Genomic DNA, 22,096 nt, shown 5'->3' with positions numbered 1-22,096 from the left:
GAGCTGCCCAAGAGGACAGTGAAGAAGAAGAGGGCTACCAGATTCAGGCCCCTATCATAACCTTGAGCAATGGCTTAACACAATACAAGCCATATAATCCGAGGGATGTGCAGTACCTCGTCGACCAGCTGCCTCCCCTGAGGAGTGGAGGATCCCCCTGGATCAAGGCACTCAACACGGCCACCAGTGGGACTCCATTAGCAGTGGGTGACCTAAGAGCCATCCTGGCAAAGTGCTCCTGCCTGAGTGAACTGAAGGAGTTGGAGAGAACTGCTGGCTGTTCAGTCGTCTTGGACAGCCAGGACATAGACACTGTTAGCATTCATCTGTTTGGAGCCATCAGAACCAAGTGGCCCTATACTCCAGATATGGACAACCTAGCCAGCATCAGACTCAAGCCATGTGAAGAAGCCATGGTGTATCTGAAGCGAGCTGCTGACGCCTGGGAATCCGCTACAGGCACCAGACATGACAGGGACCAGACCTACCTGAACATGTGGAAGGCTGCAGTGGTGTCAGGTCTCCCTGCAAAGTTGAGGCGAGAGATGCAACGGACGGTGGGCATAAAAAATGCCACCTATGAGGTGTGGAAGGAACACATCACACACCACATCGCTCTGCACCATGAGGATGAGGAAGAAGACAGAGTGAACAAGGAGAAGTTGTCGCTAAGACTACTGAAGCTACAGATAGCATAAGAAGATGCGGAAGCTACTAGGAATGGACTGAGAACACAGAACCAGATGACTGTTGTGAGTGACATAGCCACCCAGATCCAAGAAGCAGTGGCCAATGCTCTGGAGCAAGAGAAGAAAAGGGAACAAAATCACAGAGACCAGCCTTGTCAAGACGGACGAGGAAACAACAGAGTTAGCACAGATCAGCTAACCTGTCATAACTGTGGGAAGCTTGGACACTGGGTTAGGGACTGCCACAGTCGACCTTATGGAACAAGACGACGTGGAGAGGATGTCCCCAACTAGCATCACATGCCTGCAGGAGCCATGGAGAAATGTGGCACCTGCCAATGACCGACGACACCGATCCCTTCCTTCAGATTTCTGAATCAATTGGATTTGCTTCAGAAAAGGAGGGAGGAAGGAGAATTGATACTGAGATATGGTGTTCTAAGGAGAATAAGGTCTGACAATGACACACACACAATTTTGTGCAAACAAACACCGACAAGAAGTTAAGAAATATATATATAGATGGAACACATTCACATAGAGCAGTCTATCACCTTGTCAAGAGAGCTAGTTAAACAATTAATTCTAAAATGGCTAAATATCCTCCAAAAGGAGGGAGAACATTTCTCTCCCCATGAGAGTTGACAAGGAGACCCATGTGGACTCTACAGAGAGCTAGGAGAAAGTCCTAGCTTCACGAAAGAAGGTGGACAGGGCCGTTTGAAGTCGTTGATAAAAATAAATATTTTTTGAGATTTTGAGAAGATTAAAAGAAAACATAGAATGACTACTTCTCAGACATGTTGGAAAATTGGTTCAGGAAATATGAAAATTATTTCCAAATATATTTCAGATATCCAACTTTAGTTAGAGCCGGCGCAGAAAGCCGCTCTGTGTGTGTTTTTAATTCTCTTTTACAGCTACACTTGTCTCTCCATCGTCGACCTTCATTGTGTACCTGACTGCCTGCTGTGATGGACCTCACCAACAGGTGAGCTGCCCACAGAGGAGTATCGTGCATCTTTAACACATTGATTCAAATTATAACAAAACACAGAAGTCTGTTTGATGATCATCATCATAAAATAAATACTGTTTGAACCTGCTGTTTTTTCTTTTACCCGAGGAAATCGAGGATTGGAGGAATGCAGAGGAAGGCGACCGTCAAGAAGATGAGCGTGCAGAGAAAGAAGATGCACATAGACATATGCACAGATAGACACATATATCTGAGCACAACAATCCTAGACTTTAGTTACTTTGCAGAGCAGGGTCAAAAGGAGGGAGTGATATTGTTTTTTCTTCCACAGGTATTGATGATAGAGATTGTATTACAGTGATGTTTACAGTGCAGTGAAATAAAATCCTATACAAGTTGTTTATACTATGGAATAGTATAAAAGGAGGGACTGTTGAGTTGTAGTGGATTTTATATACATGTGCACATGTAGATAAGAGAGGTTATGTTTTAAATTAATACATAAAGAAAGTTATGATAATTAATTTGAGGAATATTCTGAGGAATGTATTATGAAGCATAAGAGAGGATTACTGTTTTATTATTCTGTTTGTTAATGACAAATGTAATGATTAATTGTATGATGCATGGGAATGAATGGATGGTTTATTGTATAGACAATAGTTAAAGGGATGCTGATTGAAACCTGAGATGTTGCTTTTATTCTGAAGGCAGGATAATAGGGTTTTATTCTGAAGGGGAACTTCCTGTCCTTGACCGGAAGTGTGAGCTTTGACCCCGCTAGTTTATCGATTTGAGGCATTCTTTGAAGTGGCCAATGGAACTAACCTTCAGGTGTGAACCTTATGTCTTATTTGCTGGTCAGCGTAGCATGCAGTACGTGTGGGCAACAACACCTCGAGCAGCATCACACTAAGCACAGGGGCCCCTCAGGGCCGTGTGCTCAGTCCACTGCTCTTCACCTTGCTGACTCACGACTGCAAAACCACCTACAGCACCAACCACATGGTCAAGTTTGCAGACGACACAACTCTGGTTGGTCTCATCACCAAGGATGATGAGACTCACTACAGGAAGGAGGTCAGTCTTCTGACCACGTGGTGCGGAGACAACAACCTCCTTCTAAACAACAGCAAGACCAAGGAGATTGTTGTTGACTTCCGGAGAGGCCACACTGAACACCCACCACTGACCATCAATGGTGCTGTCATAGAGAGAGTGAGCAGCACCAAATTCCTGGGGGTGGACATCAGTGAAGACCTCTCCTGGACAGCCAACACAACATCCCTGGCAAAGAAAGCACAGAGGCGCCTCTACTTCCTCCGGAAGCTGAGGAAGGCAAGAACCCCCCCCCCACCCATCATGTGCACCTTTTACCCTGGCACCATTGAGAGCATCCTGACCAACTGCATCACTGTGTGGGGCGGAAGCTGCACGGACTACAACAGGAAAGCCCTGCAGCGCATAGTGAACGCAGCTGGACGCATCATCGGTGCCTCACTCCCCCCCCCCCCCCCCCCCCCCCCCCCCCCCCCCCCCCCCCCCCCCCTCCCCTCCCTGCAGGACATATATAACACCCGCCTCACCCGCAAAGTGACCATGATTGTGAGCGATTCCTGCCACCCCTCACACGGTCTCTTCAGCCTCCTGCCCTCTGGGAGGAGATACTGGAGCCTCTGGGCTCGCACCACCAGACTGTCAAACAGCTTCATCCACCAGGCTGTCAGGAAGCTGAACTCTCTCCCCACTCTCCCACTCCTAAATAATAATAATAATAATAATAATGCATTTAATTTATATAGCGCTTTTCATAGTACTCAAAGACACTTCACATAATTAAAACATCCTAAAAGCTAAAAATAAATAAATAAGAATAGCTAAAATACAGGTAAAACAAATAAAACAAATAAATAGGGACTTTGAGTCGCTCGGACCCTGATAAGAAAACAAAAACAAACAATCACACATTAAAAGCAGTTCTGAACAGGTGGGTTTTGATTTGGGATTTGAATGAGGAAAGATCAGTGCAGTCTCGGATGAGTTTGGGGAGAGAGTTCCAGAGGGAGGGGGCAGATATGGAGAAGGCTCTGTCACCCCACGTCCGGTGCTTGGTCCTATGTGGGATGGACAGGAGATTGGCATCAGAGGAGCGGAGCTGACGGGATGGAGTGTGGTGGTGGAGCAGGTCGGTGAGGTAGGAGGGGGCCTGATTATGGAGGGCTTTGTGAGTGAGGAGAAGGATTTTGTATTGGATCCGTTGTGGGACGGGGAGCCAGTGAAGGCTCTGGAGAACAGGGGTGATGTGATCACGGGAGTGGGTGAGCAGGCGAGCAGCAGAGTTCTGGATGTATTGGAGTTTGTTTAGGATTTTGGAAGATGTCCCATAAAGAATACTATTGCAATAGTCAATTCTGGAGGTGATGAAGGCGTGGATTAAAGTTTCAGCAGCAGATGAGGAAAGTGATGAGCGGAGACGGGCAATGTTTTTTAGGTGGAAGGAGGTTCTGGTGATTTGTTTGATGTGATGTTCAAATGAGAGGTTGCTGTCAAACATGACTCCGAGGTTGCGGATGTGAGGGGAGGGAGACAGAGTGGAGTTGTCAATGGTGAGGCAGAAGTTGTGACTGGTTTTGGTGAGAGATTTGGGGCCGATGATGATCATATCCGATTTATCACAGTTGAGTTTGAGAAAGTTGGTTTCCATCCATGATTTAATGTCAGTGAGGCAGTTGGTCAGAGTGGAGTGAGTAGCAGTGGTAATGGCTTTTGTGGAGATGTAGAGCTGGACATCATCAGCGTAGCAGTGGAAGAGGAGACCGTGATGACGTATGATGTTTCCAAGAGGGAGCAGGTAGAGGATGAACAGAAGAGGACCAAGCACCGAACCCTGGGGGACGCCCTGAGACAGAGGAGCAGTGGAGGAGGTGCAGTTGTTGATGCTGATAAATTGTTGTCTGTTTGTTAGATATGATTTGAGCCAGGAGAGAGCAGTTCCGGTGATGTTGAGGGACGATTCGAGGCGGGAGAGAAGGATGTTGTGGTTGATGGTGTCAAAGGCTGCAGTGAGATCCAGGAGAAGGAGAATGTTGAGGTGGCCAGAGTCTGAGGAGAGGAGGAGGTCATTGGTGACTTTGAGAAGTGCTGTTTCGGTGCTGTGCTGTGAGCGGAAACCAGATTGAAATGGCTCGAACAGATCGTTTGAAATGAGGTGGGTTTTGAGTTGTGCAGCGACGACACGTTCCAGTATTTTTGACAGGAAGGGAAGATTTGAGATGGGCTGGAAATTGCTCATGGTCTCAGGGTCGAGTCCAGGTTTCTTGAGGATGGGGGTGACAGCAGCCAGTTTAAGTGTGTCGGGGACTGAGCCGGAGTTGAGGGAGGAGTTGATTATTGCTATGATGAGTGGAGCAATGGCTGGGAGACATTCCTTGGTGAGAGTAGATGGTATGGGATCCAGAATACAGGTGGAGCTTCTCATTCCTGTTGTGAATGAAGAGAGCTCCAAAGGGGACACAGGGGAGAACTGAGAAAGGGGCTGAGGGGTGAATATGGGGAGAGGGGGTGGCGAAATGGAAAGTGCGGGTGAGGTCTTCAGGTTGCTGTAAATTATATCAATTTTTGTATTGAAAAATGAAAGGAAAGAGTTGCACTTGTCGACTGTAAAGGATTTGGAGGTGTTGTCCCTGGGTTTGAGAAGCTTGTTTATTGTTGAGAAGAGAGCCTTTGGGTTGGAGGAGCCAGCGTGTATGAGGTGTGAGTAGTAGGTGGTCCGGGCTGAGATGAGAGCGTCATTGTATTGTTGAAGGTAGTCAGAGTGTGCGTGGAGATGGACTGTTAAACCAGTTTTCCTGCAGAGTCTTTCAAGCTGGCGCTTACGGGATTTCATGTGGTGGAGATCAGGAGTATACCAAGGAGCTGAGTGAGTGAATGAGACCGTTTGGGTTTTAATAGGAGCCAGCTGATCAAGACAGGAGGAGAGTGTGTTATTGTAGTAATTTACGAGATCGGAGGGATTATCAGACAGTGGGAAAGGGGAGGCCGACATGGTACTGGCAAGAGAGGCTGAAAGAGTTGTGGGGGAAATAGTTTTGAGATTTCTGAAGGATATGTTGCGCTTGGTTCTTGGGATGGGGATAGGGATGCCGATGTCCATGGTGATAGCCAGGTGGTCGGAGATATTGAGGTTGAGGCTGGAGAGCTGAAGTATTGTGAGACCAGTGGAGCAGACCAAATCCAGGATGTGACCTCGGCTGTGAGTGGGGAAGTTGATGTGTTGTGTAAAGTTGAAGCATTGTAGCAGTTCTAGGAATTCTATGGCAGGTTTACATTCCGTGTCATCAATATGGATGTTAAAATCACCAAGGAGGAGAACGGCAGGTGAAATTGCACAGAGCTGGGTCAGAAAATCAGAGAAGTCAGAGAGGAAGGAGGGGTTTGGCTTGGGGGGGCGGTAAATAACAGCAATTACCAGAGGAGTTGGACCAGAGAGTTTGAGGGCAATATGTTCAAAAGAATGAACGGCAGGAATGGGAATGGTGGTTGTTTTAATGTCCTCCCGGTGGACAGCAGCAACACCACCTCCCCACCCCTCTGGACGAGGTTTATCTGTGTATGTGAATCCTGTGGGGGTGGTCTGGTTGAGTGAGAAATAGTCCAGGGGTTTATGCCATGTTTCAGTGAGGCAGAGAAAATCAAGATTACTATCAATTATGAATTCATTCAGAAGGAGGCTTTTGTTATTGAGTGAGCGGGTGTTGAGCAAGGCCAGTTTCAGGTGACGTTGCGTTGTGATAGGCTGTGAGGACTGAGGAAGGGGACGGAGATTGGACCAATTCACGTGTGGTTTGTTGTGATGACGTAACGAGGAAGTACGATTGCGACAGGACCACAGGGATGGGATGGAGTTTTGGGACGTGAAGTTGTAGGTGAACATGCGGCCAGAGCCTCTGTGTGAAGGATGGCCTCGGCGGAGTATTCCATGTTGTTTCAGAATGTCCATGCAGTCCGGGCGCAGGTGGTTATCAAAGCCGCGAAGCTCCGACGCGGAGTACAGCGGCGGCATGGTCCGGTGGCGGAGTAGTAGCGTTAAGCTAGCGCCAACCTGTGACCGAGAGCCCGCCGTCCGCGAGATGAGAAGCGATGTGCAGCCCAGGAGAATCAGCGAGATGATCCACAGCATACCAGCGGGAAGACGCCAGCAGTCCGGTGAGGAGAGAGTGGTAGCCGGTAGGGGCTAGCAGCCCGATAGCCTGACGATCCTGCCCGAAGAATGGAGGTCCACCTGGTGCAGTGGTGGCTAGCGGAGACCAACCCAGGTCTGCTCACCGCACCGGAACGGAAAGATCCCGGCAGAGTAGACAGGTGGGCTCGTGATGGCTAGCGACGTGGCAGCCAGGGGTGAGAAGACCAGCCGTTCCAGTTGCAGGACAAAAACAACAATTGGACTAAACCCGGAAGTCTTCGGGCTAGCGGGCTAATTACTCTTCTGAGGTTAGTCGAGTGTTTAAATATATTCAAGGTGCTACTCTTGTGTTTGTGAGCACAGAGCTAGCAACCTAAACAAACAGGCAAAAAGAAGTGAAAAACACAAGAGCAAAAATAAAAACGCGAAAACACGAGCGAAAAATCGAGGCTGCCATCAAGCGGCCATCTTGGATATCAATCTAAAGTAGACTCATGTCAAATGCTGCTTTATATATTGTTTACATGTTCTTTGTTGTTGTTGTTAACTGTTTGCACTTTATTACTTTTATTTATTATTATTATTACTACAATCACTTTATGTTGGACAGGAGAGAAACGTACTTTCAGATCTTCTGTATGTTTGCACAAATGGAAGAAGTGACAATAAAGCTAACTTTGAACTTTGATGCTGTGTCTCTGAAAGGTATTTGCATGAATACCTCCACTAACCAATGGGAGCTTAGCTCAGTGAATGGACTGCGAATAAAACTAATTGTCAGACGTGAATTTGGTCTCTTACGTGGTGACGCCAGAAACTGTTGGCTACATCAGGAGACTGTGGAAGCGAAGCCATGTGAGCGCGTCCGGGCCTGGACCATGTATGTATACAGATGACTCTTGTTTGTTATTAAATAATGATTATTATATATCTCTGGCTTCGGAGCTTCTTCTTCCAAGCACCAGGTAGCTCGAGATTCTCTGAACTTTTACAAAAGATATGCTGTTAAATGAAGCACTCCTGCGATCATCAGACAAAAGACTCAATGGCAAAGATCACGCAAGAATAAAGTGAAGTAGAAAAATCCAAAGGTTTACTGAGAGCTTTGAGTAACAAAGTACAAAATAGCGAAAGAGTCACGTTGCATACTGTCGTATCTTTCAAGTGGCAGTGATGTTGAAGAATGAGGATGAAGGAATCTTCCGCGGACACTGTTCTTTCTTGTATGATAGAGTTTATTACAGGAATCACAGGTCATAACGAGCGACTAGTCAGCCCGGAGACTTTGCAGTCAATCGGAAAGTCTACTGTCCAGTGCGAGGCAGCTAGTTTTATAGAGGCGATATTGTGACAAAAATTGGGGATAACACACCGTCCCCCAGGGGCCTCTAATCTAAATACGTATGTTTCAGACCCAAGAACGAGCACCATACATCAAAACTTGAGATAACATACCGTCACGCAGAGACCTCTAACCTAAATACATATTTTCCAGACACAAGAATGTGTACCAAATAGCAAAAACTGAAGATAACATACTGTCATGCAGAGTCCTCTAATCTAAACACACATGTTCCAGACACAAGAACGAGTACCGAGTACTAGGTACGGACCGATCCTCCAACAGGTCAACGGGCATTCTTTCGAGGGGGACACAGTAATTTGGAAGCAAGCTTCTAAGGAAGCTGAGAATATACCACATATTCCCCCCTTCGAGACTAAAAAAAGTCTCGACCAACAAACAAAAGAAGAAAACATACCTGTGTATAATTGTGACAAAAAATAGCAACCCGCATCATTTTAACAATAAAACAATTGTATGGAGTATAAAAAGTGAGAGTGAAAACCTGTTAGGCAGCTATCTTTCCTGAAATCTAATATTAATATTGATTAATGTCCATTAAACAATGGAGACAGGACAATTCTCTCACAGCTCCTCTGCTAAGGCAACCTTACATAGTACTCCATACCACTGAAATGAGGAATTTTAGCAAATTGTGTAAGGAAATTACTTAAGCAAATACATATGGAATTCTCAGCAAATCAAAACAAAAGTCAGGCTGGTCGACCCATCACACCTTCCAATGAACCTCTTCCTGCCTAGACCCACTGTCCCTCAATCATCGAGAAAATAAAACATCCAAGGTCCCATCTATATTTGCCCAACAACAAAAACATCATTTCCCAAACAATTGGCACATAAAGAAGAAAATTCATTTTTAATACTAATAATGTAACGTATAGGATAAGACATAAAAATGTATAACACTGCAGTTTCTCAGCAGCCTTGACTCTCAGTTGTAGCATCGATGACGTCTTGAATCTGGATGTTGTATCATCAGTCCTTGTTCAGAGTCCTTCAGATCATTCGTATTGTTCATTATTGTTCATCTTTGACGTGTCTTGAATCCATTCAACACATCGGAGTCCCATAACAATTCACCACCCGCACAGTGGTCTTGCCCCAATATGTTCTAGAATGAAAGAAAAGAAAAGAAAAACAGTATATTTTGCATACAGAACAGATACAAATGAAAAATTAAAACATCAAATACAGATTAACACTTCTATAAGTACATGAATGAAATTATAAATGTGAAATTATAAATCATATTGTCCATTCGTCCCCCCCTTCGAGACCACACAGAGTCTCGAAAGAGCAAAACAAAATCAAAACTACAGAATAACCAAGCAATAGTCAAGAGGTAAATCTTCGGATTATAATTACATCAGATATTCAAAATGGATATTCCTCCACCAGTTCGACCCTCATCAGTCTAGATTCTAGACTGCCCTCCTTGCTGTCTCTGAGCAACTTTACACTGCTAGAGCAGCCTCCCTCTCATCTGTCCTCATCCTTCTAAACCTTTCTGCTGCCTTTGACATAATCAATCTGTTCAAGCAAACATAGTGCCCAAAATCATACTCCTTTGTAATCTTTCTCTTAACTTCCTCTCTTGCAACGTGAGCTAACCCATGCTCCTCCTGAATCATTAGAACATTCGTCTGGACGCTGTTGTTTTTCCCCCTTCTTTCCCTTCTTTTGCTCCGCCTTGTATGTGGATACAAGTACCTGCATTATTTTAATTACATCTGGGTTAAGAGTCCCCTCCACTGGCCATGGTTGGTCAATTTCAGGCCAGCGTTTATGCCATTTTTCCAATATCTTTGCAATGTTTGCGATGCCTCCAATTTGCGATGCCTCCAATTAAAGCAGTGGTTCCCAAAGTGGGTGGTACTACAGGGGGGTCGCGGCTTCATCACCAACCCACACACACAGACGCACACATACACCGGTAAAACAATATAAAATAACCGACGTGACATGCACTGTGTTCCAACCACGCCACCAGAGCGGCTCATGTCACAGACCGACTGTGGCAAAACCAGCGAGAGCGAGAGAGCGAGCGCGCGCCCGAGCGAGAGAGCGAGCGCGCCCGAGCGAGAGAGCGAGCGCGCGCCCGAGCGAGAGAGCGCGAACGAGCGAGGGAGAGAGAGAGTGAGGGAGCGCGAACGAGAGAGAGACACACAGCGACACAGAGCGAGAAAGATACGGAGCGACAGAGAAAGATAAAGATAAGAGAAGGAAGTATGTACAAAGATGGACAGATTTGTGACTGGTCTGAAGCGCAAATCCGATGGAACTTCTGTTACAGCCGCAACAGGCGACGCGACCACCTCGACAACGCCTCAAACTAAGGTAAAGGCAAGAAAATATAGCGAGGCATATCTGTCTCTGGGCTTTACAAGCACTATTGTCGGTCAGGATGAGAGACCCCAGTGTGTGGATTGGAGTGGAGAAAGACTACCCACTACTAGGCCAAAGAGCTATGGGCATACTGTTGCCTTTTGCCACATCCTATTTATGTGAAACAGGGTTTTCTGCAGTTGCTGCAATGAAGACCAAATACAGATCAAAGTTGAACATTGAGAATGAACTGAGAGTAGCTATCTCCAACCAGCAACCCCGCTTTGACAAAATCTGTAAAGCAAAGCAAGCCCACACCAGTCACTGATTGATATATATGAAAAGGAATATACATAGGAATATGATCACAACATAATATGGTCCATGTAGACCTGCACACCTTGTTCATAATTGTGTTATTTTATTGTTTGAGAAAACCTGCTGTTCAATGTGAGGAAATACAGTATATGTTGTTTGCACTTTGTTTGAAATTAAGTTAATTGTATTTACAAATTATTTTATATATTTTTTATTTTATATATATTTTATTATTGCTATTTTTTTTCCCCAGTTAAACAAACTGAAGAATCCAATGTTCCTATATCATCAAAGGGGGTCTTGACAGAAAAAGTTTGGGAACCACTGAATTAAAGGATTATTCTTCTGTACTACATCAACAGGAGTAATTACTTTTGGAATTTTAGTGTCCTTTTTCCCCATTATAACGGCGTCCTTCTGTTCCTTTATTTGTAATTTAAGAAGTGTGATTAAAACTACCTAAAGCTATTCAGATTATTTCTCCCCCGTTTTTTTATTATTTTAATTTTATTTATTTATTTATTTAAATTAATTAACCAATTAACAAACACTCAATCACTCAACCAGCCACCAAATTAATCAATTCATTCAGTCATTCATGTATCAAAACCACAAATTCAACCTAGTCAAAAATGGAATTGATTTGTCAACGCCAAAAGGATCAAGAGCCTCTTAATGCGATAGCACAACCCAAAGTCTGCTTATCATTTTTTACATAAAGATCACGTGCTCCCGCAAGTGACTGACTGTCACCAAATGTTGTCTTAATCACTGTAAGACAATCGCCTAATTTATCACCCAATATCCAGCTCAAATCGTCAAACAGTCATGATATTGAATCTCCAACACAGCACAAATCGGACTAAATCACGCACAAACAATAAAACTGACATCTGCAATTGTGAGCAGAGTTTAGACCAAACAATCATATGCCATTAATGAATTAAATGCATTAACTGGTCAGTCAGTTACCAAGCCCTCTATCCACTTATTTACTTTTTCTTTTAACTAACTACAGCATGTAGCCTTTCATTTGTATGTAAACCAATCAATATTCGTATAAGCTTATAAATGAAAGCAGGTTAAAATGTGTACCAACAAATAAGGGAAAAGAAACAGGCAATGATTTAGTCTCTTATGAACCCATTAGGTTCTTAAAAAGCATCATAAACTTAATTTCCAAATTAAACCCCGAGCTAAACATTTGTAGAATTTAATGAAAACCAAATAAAACAAACAGTTCAAGCGACAAAAGAATTTTGTGTCTCACGTCCCACTAAAAATCTCCCCCTTCTTTTGGAGGAGAGTTGGAACCCTTACACACACACACGCAGCCGCACCTCGACACACACACAGCTTCACATGAACAGAGACAGTTGGGGGGGAGACAATAGGAGACTCATAGTGTCATTACGTCCCTTTATAAAAGAAAGAAAAAAGGGCTCATATTGTATTAGTCTTCTTAAGAAGCTCATTGTGTATTTAGTAACTTATTTGTTTGTTACGTCCTCTCTAACGAAGCTCATTTGCATATTTAATAACTCATTTATTATCTTACGTCTTTTCACAAGAAGCTCATTATATATTTAATACATCGAACATACATTCATATAGCATGCTTTTTGCTGCTCCCTTTTCTATCTTTCTTATTCTCATAAAATGTATGCTACCTCTGAGATGTAAATAGTCGATGAGAGGCTGCATCAGACACTGTTCGTCAACAAATGTCAGAGTGGGAACAGTCAATCGACCTTTTATTCTACAATCTCCAGTTAAACTGACCATACGGTGTTGTTCCAGGTTTTCCGGCCCATGTTTATTTATCCAGATTCTGCGGCTCAGTCATATGATCCTTTCCTTTAATCTTATCTCTCTCTCTTTCCTCTGTTCCTTATTACTGTTTTACATTTATTTATTTAAATTACTTGGATCCAGGTTTATCCCAATTTTGTCTTTTTAACTTAATTCCTGACGATTTTTATCTCTATAATACTTCTCCCTTTTGCGTATTCTTACGCAAATAAAATCAAATTTAGCAGAGCTTCAATTCAAACACATCACTTCAACAAGAGATTTCCATTTAAAAAGAAAATAGGTTACCATACAATTTCCACATACAGCTCGATAAATGAACCAGCATCCAATCGAGTGAGAAATGCTCACCGTGTGTCGTCGTAGTAGGTCACAGCACGTCCGAGTTCGTGACGCCGAGTTTGTCGTATCTTTCAAGCGGCAGTGATGTTGAAGAATGAGGATGAAGGAATCTTCCGCGGACACTGTTCTTTCTTGTATGATAGAGTTTATTACAGGAATCATAGGTCATAACGAGCGACTAGTCAGCCCGGAGACTTCGCAGTCAATTGGAAAGTCTACTGTCCAGTGCGAGGCAGCTAGTTTTATAGAGGCGATATTGTGACAAAAACTGGGGATAACACACCGTCCCCCAGGGGCCTCTAATCTAAGTACGTATGTTTCAGACCCAAGAACGAGCACCATACATCAAAACTTGAGATAACATAACGTCACGCAGAGGCCTCTAACCTAAATACATATTTTCCAGACACAAGAATGTGTACCATATAGCAAAAACTGAAGATAACATACTGTCGTGCAGAGGCCTCTAATACAACAAGTTAACGACAAGTGTCCTGAATATGTGTATACATTTAGCGGTCAGGTTGCAGATTACAACTAAACAAACGCACCAAAAACACACTAATTTATAGTTTCAAGGTCCCACGGATCAATTTAGGGAGAACTCAAGCTGGGGCACGCAGCGTGATCAAATTGATCACTGGATTAATGTATTGAGATTTGACTTGTACATGTGCTTATACGTATTATCTTTATCACATGTTATTTGTTTAAACATGGTGTATACCAAGCCAGCTTGACCACTATATCCTGTGCAGTAGATGTATGGACTCATGGTCCAATGTTGCACAAGCACCATAGATCTTGAAAGTATTATTATAAGAATTAAGTCATGATACAAATAACACTTATTTATGATGTCAATTGTTAACTCTTAGGATGAACACAATTACAAGTTACAGATATTTATTTGTAAAGGTCATTATTTAGAAATGATCATTGGTCAGGAAAAAAAAATCTACATTTGAAAGAGAAGGAAAAAAATCACATTTCAACTAATCGCCGGCACTCCAGCAGAATAATATCCAGCAGAAATGTTATGTATGAATTGCCCTTAGATTTAAATAAAAAGTAGTCAGCAGAAGTGTGAAGAACAGTCTCATCTTACACAGAAAAAACAGATGCCCTGAGATGTAGCTGTCTTCAGTCAGACCGCTTACGAGTTAATACTCTCCTTCCATGGACTGAGATCAAAGACAGGGATGTCACCACATTTAGTGTAACCAGACTTTCTGGGGGCATACAGGAAGGGCTGGGCTGGTACATCAGTGATGCCAGTGTTGTCACAGATGATACGTGCAAGAGAGGTGTTCTTCAGGGAGTCCCTCTGGCCCGCAGTGAAAACGCCATTGTTCTCCCACCAAAGTCTGCAATTGGCAGTTCATGTTTAAAAGTGTGGCTAACACAACTATCTGCACGTCTTTATTTCAATCAACAATGCATTTTTAGCACTTACCGGTCTCCCGTGCGGATCCGCTGGAACTGAGTGGCAATCAGGCAGGCAAACAAAGGTCCCACTCTTCCTCCACGGACAAACGGCTCAGCCACTCCTCCCAGCCACACATCGATGTTGTCAGCTCTCCCGTAGAGTTTCAGCAGATTATTGGCCAGGTCCTTACTTTTCAGCACTTTTGCCAGCGCTTTCTTAGTTCTTGGCTGCGACAGCCCACAGAATTTACGCCATTGGTTGTATCCTAAAAAGGGCATACAGTGTAAATATGTTGAGATATTTTAAGAGTGTGGTCTGTAGGTCCTGCAAAATCATAGACATGTAAGTAAAATTGACTCTAGATATAACAAAATACACAAGTATGAAGACTAAATAACTACCAGAGAGTCCATGGTCTCTTCCTCTCTGCATGTTGAGGGCAGCCAGATCCAGTGCCAACTCACTGGAGAATTTAAACAGCCTGTCCCTCAGTTCATCCGTCATCATGTGATCCTGTGTGTTCAGCTTGGCCTGACGACCCACCAGGCCCCTGATGAGGGGGTCCAGACCACCTGAGGAACACAAGGGACAGGAACATTTAAAATGTAGGCTATTGCTACTGAGAATCATGACCCCATGCACTCTGCAACTCATTGTAGTTTTTAACAAATATAATAATAATGCAATAATACTACTATAAGAATAGTAATAATAATTAAAAAACAAATATGAAGAAAAACTAGAAGAAGAAGCATCATTTATGTAGCACCTTTAACAGAAGGCTGCACACCGGTGCGTAACAACAGAAACAAATCAATAACACAGGTATTTAAGGAGCAGAAACAATATAATAATGCAACCCTAAAGAGACACAAAATTAGATAATATAAGTTATAAAGCAAGTTGGAAATTAAGATATGAAAACCATATATAATGTATGTAAAACATAAATAAAATAAGAACAATGCTGTTGGAAAAAGGTGGAATTCATTAAAATCAAGATCATGAATACATTTTGAGCTTTTTCTTAAAACTCAACAGATGTTGCTTGTCTTCTTTGTGATGGGAGTTTGTTCCAAACATTTGGTGAATATTCACCATAGACTTATTATCTTTTGGTACATTGAGCAAGCCAGCGCCACAATTTAAGGGAACGGGTTGTATAAAGAGAGGTATAAAGGTGCTAAACTATTTAAAGCCTTAAAGACAAGTACAAAAGAATGTAATCAATCCCCAATGTTACAGGTAGCCAATGTAACAACACTAGCATTTCAAACAAGTTACAGACTACCAATGTTTCATTTGGGAAATCGAACTGTACCATGCTGGAGGAGTCCAATTGAACACTGAGAAAATGAGTAGAGGCTGGACTGAGTTGGAAAGATGCATTTTACAATATCTAATACATCCTAACATAAACTGTCCAAAACCTCCTTAAAGAAAATAGTGGGAGTTAAACGACAGGATAAGGATTTTACGGAGTTACCCTTCACTCATTTTGCAAAAATAATTCCGATTTCAGGATCTAACAATCAAACTGTTTGGATTGTCAACATTAGGTCCAAACTTGCTCGGATATTAATAATCCTTTTTAATGATTTTAACTCCTTACAGGACTGCCACTTTCACTGAAAATCATAGAGAAATATGCCGGCCTCACCCAGTGTAACACTTTGCTACATACGCATATGGATTTTAGGAGGATCTCTGGGTGGATTGTTTGCTTCTCCTCCACATTCGCTCAGCTCTATGGCACTCTTAAGATGTATTTGGTCATTCTTCCTTGGCATTTATATAATCTATGATTTTCAGAGGCCATTGAAATATTTTCAATTTACTTAATCATGTTATGATTTCAGAGATTTAATGAATCAATGTAGTTTCCTCAGATGGGGGGCTTTGAGAAATTAAAGGTTGAATATGGACTTCGATTCTTTTATTAGAGCGCTCTGTGTCTGTGTGCTTTGTGTTCAATAGGCAGGGTGCATATACCTGCATGTAACTTGTACAGGATACAATGCTCCAACACTAGTATTATTGGAATAAGCCTCCAGCCATCAGTGGCAGCAAAGACTGCAGAGCAGAGCTCAGAGTAAGTAAGAAAATAAACACCCCGTATTGCAGGGGTTCTCAACCTTTCCTTGGCCCACTTCAGATTGTTAAAGAAATCAGAGAATCACTTCCCAAATCATGATACAAATATTCTTCTCTACCATCACTGTATGTCATTACAAACCCAAATATATTGTATTCAGGGTTTCAACAAACGATCAATTTTGTGTCAATGGATCTAGGAAAAGGTTTGTCTTGACCTGATGATGAGCCGTGATTTCCGTGGTGACACTCAAACCTATCTGGTCTTTTATTGTATGCTTTGTTTGAATTACTATGTTTTTAATTATTTTTGAATTTAGATATATAAATAAAATAACTCAAAATTAACCATTTGGCATTACCTTCACTGGCCCCTAGATGGCCATCTTTGACCCACTAATGGGCCCCGGCCAAGTGGTTGAGAATAGTTGCCTAATTTCACATTAAGAGAAATAATTTGCAATACACTGGAATAAGCTATACATTCTCTACTGACAGTTGGTAATTTCATATTTTCAATAAAGGTGAATAGACCTTGGTATTACCTTCAAAGACGACCCTCCACGGTGTAAAGAAAGCTTTGTGCAGCATCGGGCTGGGGAAATCAGGGTGATCCTGGTACTGCTCATTAAGACGAAACATGAAAGGCTGAACCATAAGGTGAGCGAATCGGTAGGCAGCTGTGGCAAACACATTGGCGATTGAGGGGTCCACGTTTTCATCATAACCAGGGTAGGTGGACACATGACTGGCTATGAAGTCTGGACCAACAATGGGAAGTAAGTAGTCTCTGAAAGTGAGAACCTAAAAGACAGAAAATACATTCAGTTGATTGAACACATTGGGTGAAGACATTCCAATATTTCTGTAATCCATGAGGCTAAACCTGTTTCTAACCTGTGAATGTCCTCCCATGATTTTACGTGCTTCTTGATAGAGTCTCTCTCCGTTCCAGTGAGGGTTGAGGTCTGCCAGAGCACGGACCAGGCGGTTGTGCTCACGCAGGAACAGTGTGTGTAAAGCGGTCAGGCCAATGTGCTCATTGGACCGCTCGTCACCTTTAAAGTCAGATAAAATGAGGACAAAAGAACGGTCAGCCCTGTGCAATGCTTGTGATGGACTTAACACGTTTTGTATCTGTTCATCAGTGTTGGTGCACCCACTCACCAGCCACAAAGCAAGGCACCTCCTGTGCCTTACTGTCAGTAATGCGGGCTCGGGTGGCACACATGTTGGTAACCATGGTGGAGAAGGGGAGGAGCTCACGGCTGCTGTCAGTGAACTGTGTGTTGACTCTCAGCAGGCCCTTATCTGAGGTGAGGTCTCGTAGGAAACGAGCTTTGGTGTCCTCTGAACCGTACACCTGACCTACATCAAGGAAAGCCGTGAGACTGTTGATCTGTTGACGGACGGTGCTCGCTCCAAACGTGTGGCCAAAGTTGCCAGAACCACAAGTTGCTGCTGAGCGGAAGAAGGGGATGCAACTCTGAGATTTTTTGCCAAAGCGAGGGTCTTTCTTGGGAATCTGATGAGATGGCAAAAATGTTATTAACATTATTTGTGTTTTTGTGTGTGTGTCAGGTGTATTCATGTCTTTTTTTGTGTAATGCAGCAAACATTAACCTCGATGGGGAAGCAGGGCTCTGTCCGGTCACAGCTCTGGTCACAGTCAATCCCATTATTGAACGAGCGAATCACAGGAGAGTGAGGAGTGAAGGTCAGGTCATGATCCGTCCACTGGCCGAACATTGTGACCATGTGAGTGTAGAGTGGGTCGCTCTCCACATTAGAGTTTACTGTACGCACAATTCTGTTGGACACCTCTCTGACCTGAGAACAGCATGTGGGCAATGAGCACATTGGTGAAAAGGACATTTTCAACTGCCAGTGTTGTTTTCTCATAGTGAGTGAAGATGATATTCTGAAGTATGTTACCAAGGGAAGAAGACGTTTGTTGATTTTGCGTTTAGGGTCCCAGCCCTTGGGCAGAGAGATTCCATCCTCATACTCATTAGGGAGCCAGCGGGTGAAAGGTGTGTTGGAGGCTCCCCAGCGGGTGTTAAGTCTAGACAAGAAACAAGTCAGAATATTTCTTCGTTTCACACATAGGTGCACAGCAAGTACCAGTGATTGACAAACCTGCAGTTGTACTCCCATTTTTAACATCTTTATTTCAGATAGGCAAACAGATTAAGTAGTCAATTAGCTGTGGACATATTTGTAACTTCTGTTCTTTTTCTTCCCCCATCAATCGTAAAATTGCCTCACTTGTTGTTGCAGACGCTGCTTGCAGTGCGAAATTTATTTAAATCGGGAATAGTCTTGCAAGAAGTGGGACGATGCCTGGGAGAGCAGCCGGTCAAGGAAGCAATGACCTCCAGGTCCTCCTCAGAGATCAGATCTTATGGACAAGACAGAGACAAGAAATGAGCAACTCAGCTGCAACTGCTCTTTGCAAGACATTTCTGTGAAGCTGTAAAGGATAAACACCTGTGGCATTGATGGAGCGTTTTTCACGTCTTTCCAAAGACCTCTTGATGAGTTTAATGGTATTATCCATATAGTCAGCAGCACGCACAGCATTACGGGTTTGCCCAACAGGCTGCTTCACCAACCGCAGAATGTCTGACGGACTCACTGCATTCCTCCTCACGCGCTCAACGCTCCTGTATTGTGTGGAGACATCAGATCTATGAGTTATTGCTTCTGGCGCCGTACAACTTCCAGTTGAATGTATTGTACACTTCCATGCTGTGCCTGTGTTCAGTCACAATGTATTCAATAGCAATTTAATACACATGTGTTAAACAACTTTATTTTTCAATCAAAGTAGGAAAAAATGTGTTTAGCAGGCTACTCACACTCTCCTGGAGTACTCGTAGGCCGAGTCTACTGTGGCCTTGGCTTCCATCACAGCCCTTTCAATGGCACTCCTGCTCAAATGGGATTCTGAAAGCATAAAATAAATTTTGTTTCATATACTTTTTTTTAATACTTAATGATGATGTTTTTGGCCAGTGCATTTCTGAGATGATCATTTTTCATCCATGGCACACAGTTACATCATTTTACTAAATATATATTGTCTCAAAATAAACCATGAACTCAAATGTTTCAAAAGTTTAATACAAAAATAAGAGATTAAAATGTAGTAGGAATCAACCAAGTAATGAATGCATTTAAAGCTATAGCTATTCTCAGTAAGATGATAGAGGTTTTACTCACCGGCATCCACCTGGCATTGCACGCTCAGGTAAAGAACTGCAGCCAGTAGGCACAGAAAGTGGTTCATCTTTGCAAACAAGACAAATTTTCTCCAGTCGGTAAAGCACAGGTCAAATCACTTAAACTAATAGAATTGTTACAAATTTTGTTCTAAAACAAATATAATCCAATCTAATGCATCTAAATGCCCATAGAATATTTACTGGACATATTAAGTCAAATTAAAAAGAATGTGGAAGGGTTAAAAATAAAAGTAAAGTAACCTTGGATAAGCACAAAGTTGTGTACTCTTATTTGGAGATGGAGCTCTTTTTATACTCTCGATGGACGTGTGTCATTCACCGTCCTTGTTTGTCAGGAATGTTTCTCAGACAATTACTTTTTTTTCTTCTTCTTCCCAGTTCCGCATTTGCAGCATAATGCCTTTGTGCCATTTACGGTAAATGAAACAATGAGGAAAACAAGAATGATCTGCTACAATTAGGTGCAATTAGGTGTTTTATGATCTTAAAAATAGCCACAGCCGATCCATCCACCTGTAAACATTAGTCTTTTTTTAATGTTTGAATTGGATTTCACCACTTTCAATTGAACCATATGACATCTCAAATTAATAATTTGTGTGACTTATGATTGATGGTAAGCCATAATGCTACATCCTCAAGGAGACAGTATTTTAAAACGATAGATAATTATCAATGTGACAGGTAGCACCGGGGAAGTCCGGGCTGGTTTTTCCCGTGAGGGCTTTCTAATACAGTTCTGGCCTTTCTGGCATCGACTATATGGCTCCGTTTGATATGCTCTAAAACTATTTTGGACTTAAATAACTTTGTGTAGATATTTGTGTACAATTATTTTATATGCGGTTTGATGGCCCATGGCAATTCAACAATAACCACATTTTCAAGCTGTATGCAGGATGTGGGCCTTTTAAATTCTTGTCCACAAGGAAGTTCAGTGAAGACACTCATGTGTCTGTGGTTATAAGGTGTGTTTGAGAAACAATTTGTGGCAATTATCCATATTAACAAATGATTATATACCTAACAAATCAAATTGTAAACATTAAATTCCATTCAAAGGGACTTTACATGCATGAACACTTCGAGAAATATGTTACCAAAACATAAAAATACAAAAGTCCTTGTTGCAGTCATCTAAACTTAGTGCACCTAGTATCCTAAATATGTGTATAGATACTTTAAAGAAAAATACCACAGTGAAAGATTTCATTAAAAAATGCTTGGTTTTGATCACATTGTTGGATGCTGGCAGTTTTCGAAGACCTTTAAAAGGTGCTGTGTGTTGTATTTGGCAACATTTAGCGGTGAATATGCAACCCAGTGTCACTCTCAGCACATCAGCGGTTGGTCAGTGCCCCTCGGTGTCTGATGCCAATGCTCCAGACTTTCAACTGCCTCCAATGTAAAATCCAACTGCGTCATTATTAGACGATCAGAGCAACTGCGCACTTTAAAGAACAAGATTGTCCACAGAGGGCTGGTGGGAGGGGAGCAGGAAGGGTCAAACAAACACAGGACACTTGTCCAGAAGACCGCTGTTAATGTCGTTGGTGTGAAATTTAAAGTAAACGTTGACATTGTGACGGTTCCGTAGCCTGTAAGGAGAGAGAGAAGAGGAGATAGGTACTCAGCGTATCCTAAAACATCCCCCAGCAGCCTATAAGCCTATAGCAGCATATCTAGGGGCTCGACCAGGGAAAACCTGATTCAGCCCTAACTATAAGCACTATCAAACAGGAAAGTCTTAAGTCTATTCTTAAATGAGGTGACTGTGTCTGCCTCCCGGACTGAAAGTGGAAGCTGGTTCCATAAAAGAGGAGCTTGATAACTAAAGGCTCTGGCTCCCATCCTAATTTTTTGAACTCTAGGAACCACAAGTAACCCGCATTTAGTGAGCGCAGCTCTCTAGTGGCGCAATATGGTACAACAAGCTGTTTAAGAGTGGGCTTGTTTAGGAGAGGTTTAATTACAGCTACTTTGAAGGGATGTGGTACATGGCCTGTTAGGAAAGACACATTAACAATATCCAACGGAGAGGTGCCAATTAAAGGCAACACATCTTTAAGCAGCCTCGTTGGGATGGGGTCGAAGAGACAGGTAGACGGTTTAGAAGTAGAAACCATTCATAACTATTCAATAACTTCCGACTTTAAAAAAAAAAGCTCAATAGTGCTTAATGCACAAACATGAAACATGAAAAGTCTAGTGAGAAGTAGTTTTAAAAAGCCTTAAAAGATGTAACTTATGGCTCACTCACTGAATCTATGACAACCAACACTGCACTAAACAAGTCAGTGTCTTGAAGAGCAGCT

The 22,096-nt window shown here is 42.7% G+C and overlaps 1 protein-coding gene and 1 long non-coding RNA gene across 2 annotated transcripts in view; one reads left to right on the top strand and one right to left on the bottom strand.

The window, feature by feature from the left end:
- LOC117736371 overlaps positions 1–14,152 on the top strand; it is a 34,701-nt gene extending 20,549 nt beyond the window's left edge. The window contains exons 2-3 of the long non-coding RNA XR_004609966.1: positions 4,003–4,006; positions 14,123–14,152. This is a non-coding gene — a long non-coding RNA (uncharacterized LOC117736371). The remainder of the gene's footprint in view (positions 1–4,002; positions 4,007–14,122) is intronic.
- LOC117736367 (eosinophil peroxidase-like) lies at positions 14,137–19,834 on the bottom strand. The gene is made up of 12 exons (XM_034541667.1): positions 19,759–19,834; positions 19,395–19,482; positions 19,024–19,199; positions 18,802–18,934; positions 18,469–18,598; positions 18,157–18,363; positions 17,701–18,058; positions 17,431–17,591; positions 17,079–17,337; positions 14,841–15,011; positions 14,467–14,704; positions 14,137–14,377 (listed from the first exon to the last, which is right to left on the bottom strand). Exons 1-12 carry the CDS (start codon positions 19,823–19,825, stop codon positions 14,167–14,169), a joined length of 2,199 nt encoding a protein of 732 aa, XP_034397558.1. The 5' UTR covers positions 19,826–19,834; the 3' UTR covers positions 14,137–14,166.
- Between the last annotated feature and the right edge of the window lie 2,262 nt (positions 19,835–22,096).

The sequence above is a fragment of the Cyclopterus lumpus genome, chromosome 9, assembly GCF_009769545.1.
Source record: "Cyclopterus lumpus isolate fCycLum1 chromosome 9, fCycLum1.pri, whole genome shotgun sequence".
NCBI lineage: Eukaryota > Metazoa > Chordata > Actinopteri > Perciformes > Cyclopteridae > Cyclopterus > Cyclopterus lumpus.
Note: the sequence above shows the minus strand (reverse complement) of the source record. Positions and strands in the feature narration are given on the sequence as shown.